This window comes from Pseudophryne corroboree, chromosome 2 (genome assembly GCF_028390025.1).
Source record: "Pseudophryne corroboree isolate aPseCor3 chromosome 2, aPseCor3.hap2, whole genome shotgun sequence".
NCBI classification, from domain to species: Eukaryota; Metazoa; Chordata; class Amphibia; order Anura; family Myobatrachidae; genus Pseudophryne; species Pseudophryne corroboree.
Genome location: NC_086445.1, coordinates 340,487,241 through 340,510,622, shown reverse-complemented (window position 1 = coordinate 340,510,622; position 23,382 = coordinate 340,487,241). Strand labels below are relative to the sequence as shown.

General features: G+C 46.8%; 1 protein-coding gene across 1 annotated transcript in view; it reads left to right on the top strand.

Moving 5' to 3' along the window:
• Nucleotides 1-23,382, top strand: part of ABCC4 (ATP binding cassette subfamily C member 4 (PEL blood group)) — a 675,760-nt gene that overhangs the window by 492,218 nt on the left and 160,160 nt on the right. Inside the window, exon 26 of the mRNA XM_063953021.1 lies at nt 12,282-12,437. Within this exon, the coding sequence (XP_063809091.1) occupies nt 12,282-12,437 (156 nt within the window). The remainder of the gene's footprint in view (nt 1-12,281; nt 12,438-23,382) is intronic.

The window sequence follows — 23,382 nt, the reverse complement described above, 5'->3', positions numbered from 1 at the left end:
ATAATAATAAATAATACAATTCTGGTCGGACGGACTGCCTGCCGTGTGCCGACACAGAGGTAGCCACAGCCGTGAACTACCGCACTGTACACTGGTTGATAAAGAGATAGTAGTATACTCGTAACAATTAGGATGACACTATGACGGTATAAAGAATGAAAAAAAAACCACGGTTAGGTGGTAGGTATATAATAATAAATAATACAATTCTGGTCGGACGGACTGCCTGCCGTGTGCCGACACAGAGGTAGCCACAGCCGTGAACTACCGCACTGTACACTGGTTGATAAAGAGATAGTAGTATACTCGTAACAATTAGGATGACACTATGACGGTATAAAGAATGAAAAAAAAACCACGGTTAGGTGGTAGGTATATAATAATAAATAATACAATTCTGGTCGGACGGACTGCCTGCCGTGTGCCGACACAGAGGTAGCCACAGCCGTGAACTACCGCACTGTACACTGGTTGATAAAGAGATAGTAGTATACTCGTAACAATTAGGATGACACTATGACGGTATAAAGAATGAAAAAAAAAACCACGGTTAGGTGGTAGGTATATAATAATAAATAATACAATTCTGGTCGGACGGACTGCCTGCCGTGTGCCGACACAGAGGTAGCCACAGCCGTGAACTACCGCACTGTACACTGGTTGATAAAGAGATAGTAGTATACTCGTAACAATTAGGATGACACTATGACGGTATAAAGAATGAAAAAAAAAACCACGGTTAGGTGGTAGGTATATAATAATAAATAATACAATTCTGGTCGGACGGACTGCCTGCCGTGTGCCGACACAGAGGTAGCCACAGCCGTGAACTACCGCACTGTACACTGGTTGATAAAGAGATAGTAGTATACTCGTAACAATTAGGATGACACTATGACGGTATAAAGAATGAAAAAAAAACCACGGTTAGGTGGTAGGTATATAATAATAAATAATACAATTCTGGTCGGACGGACTGCCTGCCGTGTGCCGACACAGAGGTAGCCACAGCCGTGAACTACCGCACTGTACACTGGTTGATAAAGAGATAGTAGTATACTCGTAACAATTAGGATGACACTATGACGGTATAAAGAATGAAAAAAAAACCACGGTTAGGTGGTAGGTATATAATAATAAATAATACAATTCTGGTCGGACGGACTGCCTGCCGTGTGCCGACACAGAGGTAGCCACAGCCGTGAACTACCGCACTGTACTGTGTCTGCTGCTAATATAGACTGGTTGATATTTAAAGAGATATTAGTAGTATACAACAATACTATACTGGTGGTCAGGCACTGGTCACCACTCCTGCAGCAAAAGTGTGCACTGTTAATTAATATAATTGTACTCCTGGCTCCTGCTAACAACCTGCAGTGCTCCCCAGTCTCCCCCACAATTAATTATAAGCTTTTAATTTATACATTGATGACTGTGCAGCACACTGGGCTGAGCTGAGTGCACACAGACTGAGTCACACTGTGTGACTGACTGTGCTGTGTATCGTTTTTTTTTTCAGGCAGAGAACGGATATAGCAGAGAGAAGTGAACGGATATATTATATTAAATAAAAGTTAACTAGCAACTGCACTGGTCACTGACTGTGGTAAACTAACTCTGTCTGCGACTCTGCACAATCTCTCTCTCTCTATCTAATCTATCTCTATTCTAATGGAGAGGACGCCAGACACGTCCTCTCCCTATCAATCTCAATGCACGAGTGAAAATGGCGGCGACGCGCGGCTCCTTATATAGAATCCGAGTCTCGCGATAGAATCCGAGCCTCGCGAGAATCCGACAGCGTCATGATGACGTTCGGGCGCGCTCGGGTTAACCGAGCAAGGCGGGAAGATCCGAGTCGCTCGGACCCGTGAAAAAAAACATGAAGTTCGGGCGGGTTCGGATTCCGAGGAACCGAACCCGCTCATCTCTAATCTAAATTCCATATGGAAAGTCTTTGCTCTATTGTTCTGGCTTTGGAGCCCAAGGATTATATTGTATCCCTGGACATACGGGATGCTTACCTACACATACCTATTACCGTGTCGCATCCGCAGTATCTGTGGTTTGCTATTGGCAACCTACATTATCAATTCCAAGCCTTGCCCTTTGGACTGACTAAAGCTCCTCGGTTTTTCACCAAGGTCATGGCAGTCATGATGGCCATTTTCCGTCAGCAGGGTATCAGGATCCTGCCGTATCTGGACGACTTGCTGATCCTGGCGAGGTTCTCATCCATCATCTGGAACTGACGGTCCAATTTCTACAAGCACACGGGTGGCTCATCACTTGGAAGAAGTCCTCACTGGTCCCTGCTCAGAGCATAGTGCACCTTGGGGCACTACTGGACACACACAACCAACGTTTGTTCTTGTCTCCAGAGAAGGTCCTGAAGCTTCAGGACAGGATTAGATGCTTCCTTTCTAACCCACGAGTGTCAATACACTCGGCGATGCAAGTACTAGGCCTCATGGTGTCTGCTTTTGACATTGTAGAGTACGCTCAATTTCACTCTCGCCCTCTGCAGAAACTAATCCTTGCCAAGTGGGACAGCCTGCCTCACCGGATCAGATCCCACATGATCTCCTTGACTCCGGAGGTTCATTTGTCACTGAGCTGGTGGCTACAGGATCAACAATTGAGCAGGGGTCGTCCCTTCTGGTTCTCCAACTGGGTCCTCCTTACGACGGATGCCAGTCTGCGTGTATGGGGCGCGGTGGTGGAGCAACACGCTCTTCAGTGTCGGTGGACCAGGGAGGAATCTCTCCTCCCGATAAATATTCTGGAGTTGCGGGCAGTATTCAATACTCTGAAACTTGCCCGGCCTCTGGTACAGAACAGGCCTGTTCAAGTACAGTCGGACAATGCCACCACGGTGGCGTACATAAATCATCAAGGCGGCACACGAAGCCGCATGGCAATGATGGAAGTGTCAAAGATTCTTCAATGGGCGGAACACCATCTGCCAGCCTTATCGGCAGTGTTCCCTCAACTGGGAAGCGGACTTCCTCAGTCATCAGGACGTACACGCCGGAGAGTGGAGTCTTCATCCGGAAGTCTTTCAACTCCTACTGAACAAATGGGGTCTACCAGATGTAGAACTGATGGCGTCTCAACACAATCACAAGGTTCCGGTCTTCAGAGCAAGGACAAGGGATCCTCAAGCAGCGTTCGTGGACGCACTGGCAATTCCATGGAACTTTCAGCTGCCATACGTGTTCCTTCCAGTGTCACTCCTGCCCAGCGTAATTCGGAAGTTCAAGCAAGAAGGAGGAATAATCGCTCCAGTGTGGCCCAGATGGCATTGGTTGTCAGACCTGCAGGGCCTCTCGCTAGAGCGTCCTCTTCTACTTCCTCAACGCCCAGACCTCCTCGTTCAGGGCCCTTGTGTCTATCAGGATCTGGATCGACTAGCTTTGACGGCGTGGCTCTTGAAGCTTCACTCCTGAGGGCCAAAGGTTTTTCTGAGGTGGTCATTCGAACTATGTTGAAAGCCCGTAAACCAGCTTCGGCTCGGATTTATTATATGGTCTGGAATTCTTACTTCACCTGGTGTGCGGCTAAGAATTTTGATGCATATAAGTTCAGAACTGCCAAACTTTTGGATTTTCTGCAACAGGGCCTGGATTTAGGCCTTCAACTGTCCTCCCTCAAGGTTCATATATCTGCCTTGTCGGTGTGGATTCAGAGAAAGATTGCGTCTCTTCCGACGTTCACACTTTCACTCAGGGTGTTTTACAGATTCAACATCCCTATGTCCCTCCTGTGACTCCATGGGATCTGTCTGTTGTTCTGAATGCCCTACAAGAGTCTCCATTTGAACCTCTTGAGTCTGTGGACCTTAAATGGCTTACGCTTAAGGTCTTATTTTTGCTGGCTATTGCCTCTGCTCGGTGGGTTTCAGACTTGGGTGCCTTATCCTGTTGGTCACCCATTCTGATTTATCACCGTGACCGTGCGGTTCTTAGATCTCGCACTGGTTATCTACCTAAGGTAGTGTCGTTTTTCCACCTTAACCAAGAGATTGTGGTTCCGGCCATTATCTCCCCTAGTTTGTCTTTGGATATGGTACAGGCTCTCCGTATCTATGTGAAGAGAACTGCCTCCCTTTGGAGAACTGATTCTCTCTTTGTCCTTTTTGGTTTTTACAAACGTGGCTGACCTGCGAATAAGCAATCTTTGGCCAGATGGATTAGAATGGTGATTGCACAAGCTTATGCGCAGGCTGGACTTCCAGCTCCTGCCACTATCAAGGCCTATTCTGCTCTGTCTGTTGGACCTTCTTCCTGGCGCGTCCCTAGAAAAATTGTGCAAGGCGGCTACATGGTCCTCAGCGAACACGTTCATCAGGTTCTATGACTTTGATACCTTCGCCTCCCGGGATGCCTCCTTTGAATGCCGGGTTTTTGTGCCCGCTACAGTGCATCCCCTCCCATGAGGAACTGCTTTAGGACATCCCCGATGTTATTCCCTGTGGAATACCAGTGTACCCCGCTGCAGAAAAGGAGATTTTTGGTAAGACCATTGTTAAATCTCTTTCTGCGAGGTACACTGACGCATTTAGCTTCTTTGGGTTTGTATGGCATTAGCCGCTGGTACCTTCTACTGTCGAGAGAATGTGGTTCTATGTGGCTAACTACTCTCATCTCTTTTACCTGCTACTGCATTGGACTGGTTAACAAAACTGAGCTCCAGTGCACGGAGGCAGGGATATGGAGGAGGCGGTGCAGTGCATCCTGGGAACAGTCAAATCTTTAGCCTGTTGGTGTATCGGATCAAGATCCAACTCTACACCCCAATGTTATTCCCTGTGGAATCCAGTGTACCTCGCAAAAAGAGATTTAACAATGGTAAGTCTCCTTTTTTATATGTGTTCATATAATAATCCAATGCAATTTTATGGTCATGAAATAATTATCTGCATTGCAAACGTGACTATGTGTGCCTGTATCTGCTATGTGATTTCACTGCAATGTATTCCAGATATATCTATCACTGTATACTGTACCTTAGGGGACTAGTTGCGCCTTGCTCAATATATAGTGCATCACAGTATTTACCTATTACGTGTAATCTACTGTGTACTCAGTCACATAATACTGGATTTATTTGCAGTTGTACTGAGTACTCAGTCACATGCTAACGGATTTATTTGCAGGTATTGTACTCTGTCTGGCTTCATCGTACTAAATCGCTCTCTGTTGCATTTGTGTATAATGTTTAACATGTAGGGCAGTAAATCTGGGGACGCTCCTGCATCCTTAGAGCATGCGCATCGGATTTACCTGAGGGGGAAGTTTTGTGTGATGGTCTGTGTACTATGGGGGTCATTCCGAGTTGATTGTAGCTGTGCTAAATTTAGCACAGCTACGATCATCCTCCTTGACATGCAGGGGGACGCCCAGCACAGGTCTAGACCACCCTGCATGCCAGTGCAGCCCCCCCGCCTCCCCTGCACAAGTAGAAAAGCATTGCACAGCAGCAATGCTTTTGTACTTGTGGAGTAACTCCCGACCAGCGCAGCCACTACAGCTGGCTGGGAGTTGATCGTTGCTGCCCCTGGTTGCAGCGGCTGTGTGTGACGTCACGCAGCCACTGCGGCCCCGCCACCCCCCCCCCCCGCCCCGCGCGCGCGCGCTGTCCCATAACGGCGGCCAAACATGCCGCCCACTCCCGCCCAGCGACCGCCTCAGGCAGAGGTGATCGCAGGGAAATGACGGTCTGCGGCCGTCCGGCCTGCGCGCCGGCGCATGCGCAATTCGTCCCGATCGCTGCGCTGCGATAAACTGCAGCGAGTGATCGGGTCGGAATGACCCCCTATGTCCTATATATCTCCCAGTCAGTCCGCAGCTCCTGTAATTAATCTGCAGCTAACCTGGGCTGCTTTCTCAAACCTACTGGGTACTCTAGTTGAACGCTTTATGTCCCCTATCGAACCATCTGTAACATTGCAGTCACTGATGTCCCCATGGTTACTCCGCTTTGAGTGGGAAAATTTTACCTCACGAGTTGTAATGTATGACTCATTCCTTGGTCAGGCAAAAACCTATGGTTGGTTCTATATCGGAGGGGCTGAAGGGACCTTGTGACGTATTGAGGGGAGGAGCTACGTCACCAGGGGGAGGAGCTACGGGCGAACAGGGTACCCGAAAAGTACCCTCGCGGGCTCGCTTCGCTCGCCACGCTTCGGGCACGGTGGCTCGCTCCGCTCACCACCTAATTACTAAAGGTAATAGTTGGTGGCGTGGATAGTAGAGGAACTATCCCACTGGCCTAGCTCCTCCCCCTTGCGTCGTAACTCCTCCCCCTTACGGAAAAGGTCCCTTAGCCCACTTGATTCTAGCATCTACCAAAAACCTATTCCAGGTCACTCTTGTGTCTCTGGGTCATCTAAGTGGGCTGCAACCTCCTCCCTATTCAATCATCTCTCTGATATTTTATCTGAAGAGAGTGGGATCGTGCTGTCCTGTCAGTCCCTATGTTAGGTGTTTCTGACAAGGATTTTTCATTGCTAAATAATACCACTGCCCTTTGTAATTACTGGGAAACAAATCCTACCAATCACTGATAAGATGATTCCCCTACTGTGGTTAAACAACTGATATGTTCACACGTCAGAGGGTAACTAAAACTCTGTTACCACAATCTGACCATTAAGTGTACATCAGACAAGACCCCTGGTCTAATCCAGGGAAGACATTCCCCCTGTCTACAACGGGCATTAGCTCAATATCCTACCTCTGCAGAGTTATATAACAAGAAGGTAATTCACTGCTAGTGAACTCCTGTGTCACCCATCGGGTGTCATCTACCCCGCCTCGCACCACTATCCCCTCACTGTAGTTACCGAGAGAGAAAGCGTGTGGAGGGATGCCTGAAGTGTATTACTCCCTTAACGGGTGTTGTACATAGATCACGATTGCGTCCTCTTGGGGCTGCAAAATAGATTGATGACTGGATCAGGCATTAGAGGAAGAGCTGCCCGAGGATATATCTGACAATGCCAGACATTCCCTGTCTCACAATACCACCGCTACCTTTTTCTACACCAGGAGGTGTCCCCTGAGGCAGGTGTGTTGGCTGCCAAGGCGTTGAATACGTCGGTCCTGGTTCGCCGTATTCTGTGGTTGAGGTCTTGGAAGGTGGATCTGGACTCCAAAAGTCCTTGGAGGTATTCCCCTTTACTGGGGACATCTTATTTGGGGAAGACCTAATTAAAAATTGGGTCTGAATCAGTGGCTACTATGACTGCCTTTGTCCCAAATGCTACTCCTTCTGCACAGAAGGCATAACGTACCACTTTTCCCTGCTTTCGACATTAAGGGAAAGTGAAGGTCAGGCATACCCGAGATTGTCTCGTGCTCCCAGCAACCACTAAGCCCAAGGCCTAACTATCCTGGGCTGCTCGTCAGCCTGTTTTGTATTCGGGGGAGAGAGCGCTCACTAGGGGAGAATGGGATGAGTGCCGCTAGACCTGGAGGTGTCCTGCCTCCTTAGCAATTGTAGAAAAGAGAATGGACAGCGCACTTGGGGATAGGGATGCAGGGATGGGGGTAGAAAGAGAGAAGGGGGAAGATGATGCAGTTTTCTGCTTCTGCGTGAATTTAAATGATGGATGTAGGTCCTGTATGTGTAATAATAAGGTGAGACGCAGTGAAATGTATTTGTTTATTGTTAGGGTTTGTGTACAACCCTCTTCAGGTTTGTCATATAGGATACCCTTTATAGCTGTACCCTCCTGAGCGGTGCACTATTGCCCAGATGTTGGTGGTCAAATTGTCTAAAATGCCACTATCAGGTGTGTCATAGCAGACTACCCTTTATTAGTATACCCTCCCAATGGTATACCCTGTTCAGAGTAAACCCCCGCTGGGTTCAATGTCAGGTGTACCCTAGTAAGGGTCACCTTTACCATAGGTGTGGTCTGCCTATGTATCTCTGAATGTTCTCCGTTAGTCTGATGTGGGATGAGTGTGACAGTTGCGGCGTCCCGCCTGTCAGACTCTTCCTGTATTGCTCGGCTGGAGGTGGCGGGTGTACGGCTGTGTAGATGTCACTTACCGCCGGGGGCAGGTGGATGTGCCTGCCGCCGGTTTCCACAGTCCCGTCCCGCGTCCTGCACTGCTTCGGTGGTGTCTGTCTGCAGCTCCGGTCCCCGGTTCGATAGCAGGCGCTGCTCTATTGCTCCTGTTCGCGGGTCCCGTCTGCTTCCTGGTTACCCGCATCCCTGCCCCCCTCCCTGCATCCCTATCCCCAAGTGCGCTGCTCGTCAGCCTGCTTCTCATGACAAACCTGCTGCATGACGGGACAGGCCTCCCCCTGGGGAATCCCAGGGTGGGGGGGCGACTTCTACGGTTCATTCAGGTCTGGATAATGACCACTTCAGACGCATGGGTGCGAGAAGTCGTCTCTCATGGGTACGCAGACTCTTTCAAGAGACATCCCCCTCGCCAGTTCTGCACAATGGTTATCCCTTCGGATCTGTTAAAGGTACAAGCTCTACAGATGGTTGTGCGTTCCCTCCTGGATACAGGCGTGGTAGTGCCAGTACCTCTGTCCCAGAGTGGCAGAGGATACTACTCGACCCTGTTTCTAGTCCCGGAACCTGATGAGTCTTTCCGGCCTATTCTCAACATCAAATCACTGAACAAGTCTGTGAGAGTGTCCAAGTTCCATATGGAAACACTGCGCTCAATTGTACTGGCCATGGAACCCGGAGGCTATATGGTATCCCTGGATATACAAGATCCTTACCTGCATATGCCTATTGCCATATCGCATCAGCAATATCTGTGGTTTGCTATTGACAACCTTCACTATCAATTCCAGTCTCTGTCATTTGGACTGGCCACGGTCCCTCGGATCTTCACCAAGGTTATGGCCGGGATCCTGCCATATCTGGACGATTTGCTGATTCTGGTAAACTCCCATGATGTCCTCTTCAGTCATCTACAACTGACGGTAAACTTCCTACAAGTCCATGGATGGCTCATCAACTGGAAGAAGTCCTCGCTGGTCCCTGCTCGGAGCATGGTGCACCTGGGGGCACTACCGGACACACACAGTCAATGGCTGTTTCTGTCTCGAGAGAAGGTCCTGAAACTTCAGGCTAGAATCAGATACTTCCTTTCTCGCCCAAGAGTGTTGATACACTCGGCAATGCAAGTACTAGGCCTCATGGTGTTGGCTTTCGACATGGTAGAGTACGCTCAATTCCATTCCCGCCCTCTACAAAGGTTAATCCTTTCCAAGTGGGATGGCCTGCCTCATCGGGTCAGGTCTCACATGATCTCCTTGACTCCGGAGGTATGTCTGCCGCTGACTTGGTGACTACATGCATATAGATTGGTAAATGCTCAATTAGCTTAGTGATATCATTCAGGTGCTCGAAAGGAAGGGGTATTTCTGAGCAAGAAAAAAAGCAATTGTTTCCCCAGCACACTGAATGGATAACAGTAACCAGATATAAATCCCACATGATAATAGAATTCAGAGATCTTCGTTACACATATTTGCGCAAATGTGTGGTTAAGCCCCAAAGCCGCATCAAGGCCTCTCTGTATATTTGGGGTCCCTAGCGCTATATCTAGGTGCAGGGTGTGGCACCCCAAAACACCAGAATGAGCCAGAAAGCACAGCGTGACATACCAGTGTAAAAAACTATAGTGTTAATAAATTAGTATTTAGGAAGCCGAAGCTATAGAGGGGGTGATACAAAATGAAATGTAATTAAAATAGAGAAATAGTGTTAGAAAATTAATAAGTGAAAAGTGTTAATAGAATGTAAAGGTATGCCACACTAAAGCCATCCAGCTCAGCCAGTCCAGAGGCACCACACCTCACACCTCCATTACCCCAATCTGGGTCTAATATTAACCAGCAAGGAGTCACATGATAATGGCTCCTTACTAAAATATGTCTAAGCTAAGAGCTACTTACCTTGGAGCAACCCCATAATGCTCCATGTGGCATGTCAGGGCCTGCACCTCCTCCTAATGCAGAAACCTCTCTGCCTCTCACAACAGACATATAGATTGGTAAATGCTCAATTAGCTTAGTAATATCATTCAGGTGCTCGAAAGGAAGGGGTATTTCTAAGCAAGAAAAAAAGCAATTGTTTCCCCAGCACACTGAATGGATAACAGTAACCAGATATAAATCCCACATGATAATAGAATTCAGTGATCTTCGTTACACATATTTGCGCAAATGTGTGGTTAAGCCCCAAAGCCGCATCAAGGCCTCTCTGTATATTTGGGGTCCCTAGCGCTATATCTAGGTGCAGGGTGTGGCACCCCAAAACACCAGAATGAGCCAGGGTACTATGGAAGTAGTACGCCCAGACGGTTCTCAGACCTGCAGGGTCTATCGATAGAGCATCCTCTTTCACTTCCTCAACACCTAGACCTCCCCGTTTAGGGCACTTGTGTCTGTCTAGACCTTGTCAGACTGGCTTTGACAGCATGGCTCTTAAAGCTTTACTCCTGAGGGCCAAAGGATTCTCCGAGGCGGTCATCCAAACTATGCTGAAGGCCCGCAAACCGGCATCTGCGTGGATTTATTATAGGGTCTGGAATTCTTACTTCACATGGTGTGCTGCTAAGAATTACGAGGCTTACGAATTCAGTACTTCCAGACTTCTGGTTTTTCTGCAACAAGGCCTGGACTTAGGCCTTCGTCTGGCCTCCCTCAAGGTTCATATCCCTGCCTTGTTGGTATGGTTTCAGAGAATTTTTGTCTATTTCTGATGTTCATACTTTCACTCAGGGTATTTTACGGATTCAGTCTCCCTATGTCCCTCCTGTGACCTTAAATGGCTCATGGTCAAGGTCCTGTTCCTACTGGCTATTGCTTCTGCTAGGAGGGTGTCGGACCTAGGCGCTTTGTCCTGTCGTCCACCCTTTCTGATATTTCAACGTGAATGGGCAGTTCTTTGAACTCGCCCTGGTTATTTGCCTAAGGTGGTGTTGGGTGGTCTTCAGTATGCCGACTGACGGGATCCCGGCGCACAGTATACCGGCACCGGAATCCCGACAGCCGGCATACCAACACTTATTCTCATTCTCATTTGCGCTCGCCACACTGTCGGTAAGCCGGCGGTCGTGCTCCCGGCGCCGGTATGCTGGTCGCCGGGAGCCCGACCGCCGGCATACCACACTGAACCCGTGGTGTTATCACCTTAAACAAGAGATTGTGGTTCCGGCCTTTATCTCTTGTGGTTTGTCCTACAAAGAGCAGTCTTTGGGTTTGTATGGGCTCTCCGTATATACGTGGAGAGGACTGCCTCTATCAGGAGGTCAGATTCCCTTTTTGTACCTTTTGGTTTTCACAAACGTACCTGGCCTGCGACTAAGCAAACCTTGGCCAGATGGATTAGAATGGCGATTGCACAAGCTTATGCACAGGTTGTACCTCCAGCTCCTGCTGTTATTAAAGCCCATTCTACTCGGTCTGTTGGAAACTCTTGGTCGGCCGTGGCGTGTCCGCAGAACATTTGTGCAAGGCGGCTACGTGGTCCTCAGTGAACACGTTCATTAGGTTCTATGCCTTTGATACTTCCGCCTCCCAGGATGCTTCCTTTGGGCGCCGGGTTCACATTCCCAATGTATTCCCTGTGGAACACAGTGTACCGCGCTGCAGAAAAGGAGATTTATGGTAGACTCACCATTGTTAAATCTCATTCTGCGAGGTACACTGGGTTCCACAGGGCGCCCGCCATGACACGCCTAGCTTGTATGGGTTTGTGTGGCTGGGTCACAATGCGCTGGTCCCTTCTCCTGTCGTGAGAATATGGTTCTATGTGACTAACATCTACCTTCTCTTTTTCCTGCTCCTGCATTGGACTGGTTAACGAAACTGATCTCACAGTGCCTGGAGGTGGGGTTATAGAGGAGGCCCCAATGCATCTTGGGATGCTAAAGCTTTAACCTGTTGGTACCTGGATCAAGATCCATCTCTACACCCCAATGTATTCCCTGTGGAACCCAGTGTACCTCGCAGAAAGAGATTCAACAATGGTAAGTCTACCATAAATCTTCTTTTTAGACCCAAGCAGCGTTATAGCAGAATTGTACTTGATTGGAGGAAATCAGTCTGTGTTTTTAAAGCTATTGAGATAATTTGTTTGTATTGCGTAGATTCAGTTAGCCGCCAGTTGGATCGGGCTACACTTTTCCTAGAGGAAAAAACCATGTGGCTCAGTCTGCAGAAATTTAATCTGACCCTTAATCTCAGAGTCCGACTTTTAACACTGATTAATGTTCTTGACTGCACTACAGGTTGGAATAGTTGGAAGAACTGGAGCAGGAAAGAGTTCCCTCATTGCTGCTCTATTTCGTCTTGCTGAACCTGAAGGAAAAATTTGGATTGATAGGCTTTTGACATCTGAACTTGGCCTTCATGATTTACGGAAGAAGATGTCCATTATACCCCAGGTATATTTTGACTGTCGGTTTGTGAAAGCAAAGTGTTTTTTTTGTTTTTAAAATCGTAATTATAGAAACCTTTGTCTGAAGGGAGCCATTTTGTTGGTTAGAACGAATAGTTAGAGATTCAACCGATCAATTTACCACTTACCTGAAGAATATAGTCCTGGAGTACCTTCATAATGTCACACAACAGTAGGGACTATTGTAATGAATACGGATTCTTTCCATTAAATGGTTATCTCTATCATAATTAGGCAACAAGTTAGCAGAATGTGTGGGTAAAACTGTAACGCTAAAGGATCTCTTAATGAGGTCCTGTAAACAACTTTCAATGACATATACAGTAATAGGGTGTTTGTATATGTCTGTGGCAATATCCATTTCATGTTATAACAAGCTACGGTAGGTATTGCTTATTTAACATGGACAGCACTGATTCTGCTGTCCTGAATTGTGTTGATATTGAACACATACAATTGACAGTATGTGGAAGACATTGGTTTAGACTACGTGCAATGGAGTGTGTGTCACAAATTGGGCACTACTCATATAAAATTATGGAAATAGTAGCTAAGGTAAGTTTCCAGATGTGTTTGTACTGCAAGCCTTATAATACACAGAGTCATTTAACTAATGTGAAGTGAATATAGACCTGGAACCACAGGGTGAACCATTGTCATTCAGGATATTGATAGGAGGTTGGAAACCCAAAGGTAACAATTGGAGTGGTAAGAAGATTCAAAGGGAATCTAATAAGGAAATTATATGATAGCATTCTATGTTAGATTAATCATACTTGAACAAGGCACATGTATAAAAATAAAACACAATTTAATAAATATAAACAATCAGTTAAGAAAGGAAAAAAAGAAAATTCAGCAAAATAGCAAAAAGAAGTGGGGACAAAAGTCCATAAAACATCCAAGTAAAATTAAGATATGGGTCCACATACAGTGCAGAATAATGTGCAAAGTAGATAAGTGTGATTCGTACCCAGTCTGAATGGAAGGAGCCGTGGGTGGTGAATATCATGTGCAGAGTATCCCGAGTATACATGCATATACCCGGTAAGGCTCCTACGCTTTACCCAGATAGGTGCGTCTTCCAGATGTCGGTGGGTCCGGGTGGCACAAGTGTGGTCTACCAATGCATTTTGAGACGCACAGGTATCTTCTTCAAGGCTTGCTTTAAAAAAACAACACATTGGTTTAGACTGGTTCTATCTATCATACAGCTTGTAGGTTTTTCACTGATGTGTTTTACAGTGATCGAGACCTTTGTTCATTTTCTCTTTATATAGACAGTGATGTTCTTTCAGTACAAAATTTTAGATTTGTATGGATATAAGCTTAAAAATTTGGTTTGTCTACGTCATCACAATATCTTGATGCTTTTTGCTGTATACAAAAGAATACATGACCTTACTGTATGTCAGTATTCCTGTTGGTGGGGTTGCTTACTTCTTTATTTGGATTTGCAGTCTACATTGTTAGTTCGTGTTAGCAGCTTTGTTTGGTGAATATAGTACCATGTGTCTGGAGTAGAATACATTGATGGCCAGGGAGCGCCACCTTCCCTTTCAGAGCCCCATATAACATTTTCACCATTGGGGCCATGCTGCTGAGGAAGCCACTGACAACTGGAGGCGGAGAAACGCGTTATCAGCATTTACATCGGAGTGAGGCACACAAGTGTGAGCTGGGACATTTTCTTTGTTAAACCTCTGCTATAGACAGCCATATGGGACTCTACCATCAGCAAAGCTGCAACCAAACAAGATAAGCAGCATCTACAAGGGACAGCAAAACCCTGATAATCCCGTCCTTTGAGTATCTATGGAGGTTTACATTTCCACAGCTGCTTCATGGAAAAAGTGCTTATTGTGAACTTTCTGCCTCAGTAGAGGATTATACAAACCAGTATCTGGATTTTACAACAAAAAGTTATAATAATGGTGACAGTGGGGGTAATTCAGACCTGATTGTAGCATCAAATATGTTAGCAATTGGGCAAAACCATGTGCACTGCAGGTGTGGCAGATATAACATTTGCAGAGAGAGTAAGATTTGGGTGGGTTATTTTGTTTCTGTGCAGGGTAAATACTGGCTACTTTACTTTTACACTGCAATTTAGATTTCAGTTTGAACACACCCCACCCAACTCTAATTCTCTCTGCACATGTTATATCCCCCTACCCTGCAGTACACATGGGGGTTCATTCCGACCTGATTGCTAGCAGGCTGCTTTTAGCACTGCTGCGATCAGGTAGTCGCCGCCTACAGGGGAGGGGGGAATCGCTGTGCAGGGCTGCGCTCGCTTGTGCAGAGAGCTGCACAAACAAATGTTTGTGCAGTTTCTGTACAGCTCAGGACTTATCATCCAGGACGGAGCGGACGTCAGGATCTCTCCCTGGAAATGGCTGGGCACGCCTTCGTTCGGACGGACACTTCCTAAAAACGGTCAGTTGACGCCTCCGGACGGCCTCTTCCTGTCCATCTTTTTGCGTTCGCGAATGTGTGATCACTTTGTTCGTTAGTTCTGTCGCTCCCTGGTGACGCGCAAGCGCTTTGTGACCCATGTGCAGGCGCACTGCAGACCTGATCACACCGCTGCGAAAAATGGCAACGTGCGATCAGGTCGGAATGACCCCCATGGTTTTGCCCAACTGCTAACAAATTTGCTGCTACGATCAGGTCTGAATTAGGCCCAATATAAGGATTTAAATAACCAAATCCCATCTACAAATTTATCGCAAAGAACTATGATCTATCTATGTAATATATATATAATGCATTCATACAGTTCAGTGTGTGAATGAAAAGGGCTTTTTCTATGTTTTATATGTGATATGTTATTGTGTGCTATTTTAGCCTGTTTTAAATATAATAAAACATTTTCCTGCTGGATTATGTCCATACAGTTAAAGTTTATTTTACATATAGAAACACACTTATGTAAAAAGGCAGACTAGAGGGACTAGAGGATTCAGCAACTGTGCATACTGTGAGATCATCTTTGCGCATATCGCTGCATATATTTGACTCAGCTTGTACAATTCAATTAGAAACATAAAGTTGCTGGCTTTACGGCAGTGTCTGTGTTCATTCTACAGTTCAGAATTTCGTTGATTGTTACTTGTGAACTTCAGTGACAATAAAGGTAATATTATTATTACATACCCTCCCGGAAAACACTTGGTAACGCCTGCATTTTTCCTGACACTCCCAGAAAACGGACAATTACCACGCAGGAACGTCCGCTTCCGGGCAATCACCTTGCGTACACCTTGCGATCAAAATTTTCGCAGCATCCTGTCGATGTTTGGGCTCATGCATGCGTATTGTGGTTCATGCGCAGTCATTCAATAATCGTCCACTGTGTGATTTTGCACAACAGCAATCAGGTATGAATTAGGCCCTATTGGACAATTTCTCCACTGGCTGGCTTCTCCGCTCTTATCACTGCTTAGTAAATATCCCCCTATGTGCGGTGCAAGAAAGAGTGGGGAAATGCCATGATAGTGGCAAATAAGGTTAGACTAGGATCAGGATAGAGTAGGAGGCTGTTAGTGCCTATTAGATAAGTATAGGAGGGTTTAGTATGAAATACCTACAATAAAAATCCCAATGGTCAAAATCCCAACAACAATTGACAGACGGTCAAAATGCTGACAAAGTCAAAATGCCGACATTTTAAATGTTGACAAGTCAAAAAGTCGACACCAGTTTGTAAAAAAAATAATAATAATAATTTGTGTGTGTATGTCGACATGGAGAAGGTATAAGTGTACCGCGTCCCCTCGCATGGCGCGCTGTGCTCACTATGCTTCAGGCACGGTGCCTCGCTGCGCTCGCCACACTCAGCACACGATTATATTCCCCCTCCAGGTCCGCTGGGTTGGTAAAGTATCAACAAGTCGGTTTCAATGTGAAAATCATGAAAAACTCATATCGACTTTTTGACCTGTCGACATTGTAAATGTCGGTATTTTCACCTTGTCGGTATTTTAAATATTGGTATTTTGACCATGTCGGGATTTTGACCTTGTTGAGATTTTGACCGTTGGTCAATGGTTGTCAGTGTTTTCACTATCGGGATTTTGATTGTGGGTAAATTGACAGCATCTCGTAGGTGTGACATACAGATGTGTCCTCGTACATCTTTGCTCTGAGCGCGGCATTCAGGCGCCCAAGTCACAGCATATAAATATGCGCGTTGCGTGCTAATATGCGAGAAAATCCACGTGGTGGCAAAACGCAGGCATTTCATGACCGTTTTAGGAGCGTGTCTCTGCTTACAGTACATCTGCGATTGCGCACGCAGAATGCATGGTGCCAGCACTGCAGCTCTCGTGCCCATTCTGCGAGACTATAGACTCGCTTGGGGGGGGGGGGGGGGGGGTCGCGAAGTTCCTCGAGTTTGCACTGATTCTTTGAATGTGTATGCAGTTGCTGAAATTTGTGATGGCGATGGTGGCTTTAGGCATTTCTGCCCGTTTCAGTTTATGCAATATGTTGTCTGTGGCTGTACAGCAGATGTTTATAATTTTGGTGTTCTTTTTTTCTGTACTATACAGTATATTACTATGAAAGGTGGACAATGTTAGACACTATGGTGTTCTAAACTTGTAATAAATTGCCAGCTCCTTTTACTGTGCAGTTGCTAAGGTGAATGGGCCGAGTTTGGTAGGTATGCTGTTGCAAAGATGTATAAATGCATTGCAACCTAATGCAGACCTTTGTTTCTGTACACTGAAGGCTTCAATAACGCACACTGCAGCTGCTCGCCAAGACTAGTGACCTTTTCATTTGCAAAGAAGACCCTACATGGACTTAAATGATTCTCTCTTTGTTAGTGAACAGTATCCTTTCTCTAACGTCCTAGTGGATGCTGGGGACTCCGTAAGGACCATGGGGAATAGACGGGCTCCGCAGGAGACAGGGCACTTTATGAAAGAATTAGGATACTGGTGTGCACTGGCTCCTCCCTCTATGTCCCTCCTCCAGACCTCAGTTTGAATCTGTGCCCGTACGAGCTGGGTGCACCTTAGTGAGCTCTCCTGAGCTTGCTAAAAAAGAAAGTATTTTGTTAGGATTTTTTTATTTTCAGAGAGATCTGCTGGCAACAGACTCTCTGCTACGTGGGACTGAGGGGAGAGAAGCAGCCCTACTAACTGTGGATAGGTCAGGCTTCTTAGGCTACTGGACACCATTAGCTCCAGAGGGATCGAACACAGGAACGCACCCTTGGTCGTCCGATCCCAGAGCCGCGCCGCCGTCCCCCTCGCAGAGCCAGAAGCCGGCGTGAGAAGCAAGAAGACTTCAAAAGCGGCAGCAGAAGACTCCAGTCTTCATATGAGGTAGCGCACAGCACTGCAGCTGTGCGCCATTGCTCCCACATTAAACCCACACACTCCGGTCACTGTAGGGAGCAGGGCGCAGGGGGTGGCCCCCTGGGCAGCAATTAGAGACCTCTTGGCAAAGTGGCATATATACAGTTGGGCACTGTATATGTGCATGAGCCCCCGCCATCCGAGGTGCGTCCTTTCTTGCCAGAGGCAGGGGTAGAGTAAAGAAGCTGCACAATACAGCTAGTTCCCAGGAACAGAAGTCCTCCCCGGCTTCCACTAAATCCACCGCATGACGCTGGGGCTCCACAGGTGGAGCCAGGATCGGTGGGGGCACGTCTCCGAAATTTCAGCCACCAGTGGGTTCGCTCACGGGTGGATCCCTGGGCTATACAGATTGTATCTCAGGGATACAAGCTGGAATTCGAAGTGATGCCCCCTCACCGTTACCTCAAATTGGCCCTGCCAGCTTCCCCCATAGAGAGGGAAATAGTGTTAGCGGCAATTCACAAATAATATCTCCAGCAGGTGGTGGTAAAGGTTCCCCTCCTTCAACAGGGAAGGGGTTACTATTCCACAAAAGTTTGGTACCGAAACCGGACGGTTCGGTCAGACCCATATTGAATTTAAAATCCATGAACATTTACCTGAAAAGGTTCAAGTTCAAGATGGAATCGCTCAGAGCGGTCATTGCAAGCCTGGAAGAGAGGGATTTTATGGTGTCTCTGGACATAAAGGATGCTTACCTGCATGTCCCCATTTATCCACCTCATCAGGAGTACCTCAGATTTGTGGTACAGGACTGTCATTACCAATTCCAGATGTTGCCGTTTGGTCTGTCCACGGCACAGAGAATATTTACCAAGGTAATGGCGGAAATGATGGTGCTTCTGCGAAAGCAAGGAGTCACAATTATCCCATACTTGGACGATCTCCTCATAAAGGCGAGGTCCAGAGAGCAGTTGCTGATCAGCGTAGCACACTCTCGGGAAGTGTTGCAACTGCACGGCTGGATTCTGAATATTCCAAAGTCGCAGCTGATTCCTACGACGCGTCTGCCCTTCCTGGGCATGATTCTGGACACAGACCAGAAGAAGGTTTTTCTCCCGCCGGAGAAGGCTCAGGAGCTCGTGACTCTGGTCAGAGACCTCTTAAAACCAAGACAGGTGTCGGTGCATCAATGCACGCGAGTCCTGGGAAAGATGGTGGCGTCATACGAAGCCATTCCCTTCGGCAGGTTCCATGCGAGGACCTTTCAGTGGGATCTGTTGGACAAGTGGTCCGGATCGCATCTTCAGATGCAGCGGCTGATCACCCTATCCCCCAGGGCCAGGGTGTCTCTTCTGTGGTGGCTGCAGAGTGCTCACCTTCTCGAGGGTCGCAGGTTCGGCATTCAAGACTGGGTCCTGGTGACCATGGATGCAAGCCTCCGAGGGTGGGGGGGCAGTCACACAGGGAAGAAATTTCCAGGGTCTGTGGTCAAGTCAGGAGACTTGTCTGCACATCAATATCCTGGAACTTAGGGCCATATACAACGCCCTAAGTCAAGCAGAGCCTCTGCTTCGCAACCAACCGGTGCTGATTCAGTCAGACAACATCACCGCAGTGGCTCATGTAAACTGCCAAGGCGGCACAAGGAGCAGGGTGGCGATGGCGGAAGCCACCAGAATTCTTCGCTGGGCGGAGAATTACGTAAGCGCACTGTCAGCAGTGTTCATTCCGGGAGTGGACAACTGGGAAGCAGACTTCCTCAGCAGGCACGACCTCCACTCGGGAGAGTGGGGACTTCATCAAGAAGTCTTCACACAGATTACAAGTCGTAGCGAACTGCCACAGGTGGACGCACTAGTGACACCGTGGGTGTTCCAGTCGGTTTATGTGTTTCCTCCTCTTCCTCTCATACCCAAGGTGCTGAGAATCGTAAGAAAAAGAGGAGTGAGAACAATACTCATTGTTCCGGATTGGCCAAGAAGGACTTGGTATCCGGAACTGCAAGAAATGCTCACAGAGAACCCATGGCCTCTGCCTCTCAGACAGGATCTGTTGCAACAGGGGCCCTGTCTGTTCCAAGACTTACCGCGGCTGCGTTTGACGGCATGGCGGTTGAACGCCGGATCCTAGCAGAAAAAGGCATTCCGGATGAGGTTATTCCTACGCTAATAAAGGCTAGGAAGGACGTGACGGCTAAACATTATCACCGTATATGGCGAAAATATGTTGCTTGGTGTGATGCCAGGAATGCCCCTACAGAGGAATTCCAGCTGGGCCGTTTCCTTCACTTCCTACAGTCGGGAGTGACTATGGGCTTAAAATTTGGGTCCATTAAGGTCCAGACTTCAGCCCTATCCATTTTCTTTCAAAAAGAACTGGCTTCTCTTCCTGAAGTTCAGACGTTTGTAAAGGGAGTACTGCATATTCAGCCCCCGTTTGTGCCTCTAGTGGCACCTTGGGATCTTAACGTGATGTTGAATTTCCTGAAATCACACTGGTTTGAGCCACTTAAAACCGTGGAGTTAAAATATCTCACGTGGAAGGTGGTCATGCTATTAGCCTTGGCTTCGGCTAGGCGTGTGTCAGAATTGGCGGCTTTGTCATATAAAAGCCCCTATCTGGTTTTCCATATGGACAGGGCAGAATTGCGGACTCGTCCGCAATTTCTGCCAAAAGTGGTGTCATCTTTTCATATGAACCAACCTATTGTGGTGAAAACCAGGGGAGTTTTTGGGATGTTTGAAATGTGCGCAGGGCAGCTTTAACAAAGTATAAATTGTCTAATGGGATGCCACCACACCCCACAGAAGACAGAAATTCAATACAAAAAGAAGACAATTTTTTCTCAGTATAAGCGCCCAATGTGAATATTATAATAAAAATAAAATATACGTCCCTTGCGGGTATTCAAGATGGAAGTCCTCAGTAGTTCAGCAGAAGTTCTCAGTTGATATAATTGATGTCCAGTTATTGTTACATGAAAAAGAACAAAACATACAATGTATACTATTGTTTTTTAGTGGTATTCAAAGAAAGTCCTTTTTCCCAACAACAGAGCAGGAAAGCAGTGATATAGATGGGGGGTCTGTATGAAGTGCGTACCCCAACTCACACTAGGAAGAACGGATGTGTGCACATAAAGGTTTCTTTTAAAGCTCGTCACCCTTTCCGTGTATCCTCCACCAGAAAGTATGCATAGATGAGCGTACCTAAACTCACATTAAAGTGAAGATACGACAAGTGTGTAAAGGTATCTTTTATATATACTTCTATGTCAAAATAAAGGTGCGTACCACACTCACAGAATGAAATGTGGAGATGTTCCTATCAAGGTATCTTTTGGATCCACAGCTATTTCGGGCCTCAAGATGCCAGTGAGTAATTAGGCAGTTGTAAATCCCAAAAAAAACAAAAATGGTGCCAATCAATCCATTTAAAAAAATTTTTTTAATAGATACAAAATCCCATAGCTGGGAGAAGAGTACATACAAGTAAAACCACTCCACAGAGGGAGGATAAAAATGTCAAAGCTGGAATTTGCAGACACAAAAAAAAAAAAAAAAAATTCTAAAAAAGCTAATATTCTGTAAAAGGTGAATCAAATGATAAGAATACCTTGAAGGCTGGTTTTTAAGAGTTGCACAGTGCCCAAAGTTGTCAAATTTGGGTCCATTAAGGTCCAGACTTCAGCCCTATCCATTTTCTTTCAAAAAGAACTGGCTTCTTTTCCTGAAGTTCAGACGTTTGTAAAGGGAGTACTGCATATTCAGCCCCCGTTTGTGCCTCTAGTGGCACCTTGGGATCTTAACGTGGTGTTGAGTTTCCTGAAATCACACTGGTTTGAGCCACTTAAAACCGTGGAGTTAAAATATCTCACGTGGAAGGTGGTCATGCTATTAGCCTTGGCTTCGGCTAGGCGTGTGTCAGAATTGGCGGCTTTGTCATATAAAAGCCCCTATCTGGTTTTCCATATGGACAGGGCAGAATTGCGGACTCGTCCGCAATTTCTGCCAAAAGTGGTGTCATCTTTTCATATGAACCAACCTATTGTGGTGCCTGTGGCTACTCGTGACTTGGAGGATTCCGAGTTACTGGATGTAGTCAGGGCTTTGAAGATTTATGTAGCCAGAACGGCTAGAGTCAGGAAAACTGAGTCGCTGTTTATCCTGTATGCATCCAACAAGCTGGGTGCTCCTGCTTCAAAGCAAACTATTGCTCGCTGGATCTGTAACACGATTCAGCAGGCTCATTCTGCGGCTGGATTGCCGCTTCCAAAATCAGTAAAAGCCCACTCCACAAGGAAGGTGGGCTCTTCTTGGGCGGCTGCCCGAGGGGTCTCGGCATTACAGCTTTGCCGAGCGGCTACTTGGTCAGGTTCAAACGCTTTTGCAAAGTTCTACAAGTTTGATACTCTGGCTGAGGAGGACCTTGTGTTTGCTCATTCAGTGCTGCAGAGTTATCCGCACTCTCCCGCCCGTTTGGGAGCTTTGGTATAATTCCCATGGTCCTTACGGAGTCCCCAGCATCCACTAGGACGTTAGAGAAAATAAGATTTTACTTACCGGTAAATCTATTTCTCGTAGTCTGTAGTGGATGCTGGGCGCCCGTCCCAAGTGCGGACTTTCTGCAATACTTGTATATAGTTATTGCTTAAATAAGGGTTATGTTATGGTTGCATCAGGGTTATCTGATGCTCTGTTGTTGTTCATACTGTTAACTGGGTAAGTTTATCACGAGTTATACGGTGTGGCTGGTATGAGTCTTGCCCTGGATTCCAAAATCCTTTCCTTGTACTGTCAGCTCTTCCGGGCACAGTTTCCTTAACTGAGGTCTGGAGGAGGGACATAGAGGGAGGAGCCAGTGCACACCAGTATCCTAATTCTTTCTTAAAGTGCCCTGTCTCCTGCGGAGCCCGTCTATTCCCCATGGTCCTTACGGAGTCCCCAGCATCCACTACGGACTACGAGAAATAGATTTACCGTTAAGTAAAATCTTATTTTTCCTACTCTAAATAAATGCTGTTAAGGTGCTATTTAAGCCTCCCGGTACAGACAGATTGTTTAGAAAGTATAAAAGAAATTTCTTGTCACTGGAAGTGTTAATTATTACTTTTTTCCCCATCCACACCTGTCCACACAGAGCTGTTTCTGATAGTGATGCAAATGTCACTTTAAAGGGGACTAAAAGCTGATCTGTTATTTAAAAAAAAAAAAACAATATCCTTTTTAACATTATGGAGCACATTTAGAAAGGAGTTTTAGCAATTTGAAACTCATTGCGTATGAGAAATGGTGCTCCAGCCAATCAGCTCTGTTATTTTTCAAACACATGACAGGAGCTTATTGGCTGGAGCACCATTTGTCATACGCAATGAGTCTCACATAAGTGTAGTAGGGTATGCCGGCGGCTAGCATACTGGCGCCGGAATCCCGACCGCTGGCATACCGACAGCTGGGCGAGCGCAAATGAGCCCCTTGCGGGCACGGTGACGCGCTACGCGCACCACGCTATCTATTCTCCCTCCAGGGGGGTCATGATCCCCCAAGAGGGAGAAAAGGTGTCGGTATGCCGGTTGTCAGGATTCCGGCGCCGGTATACTGTGCGCCGGGATCC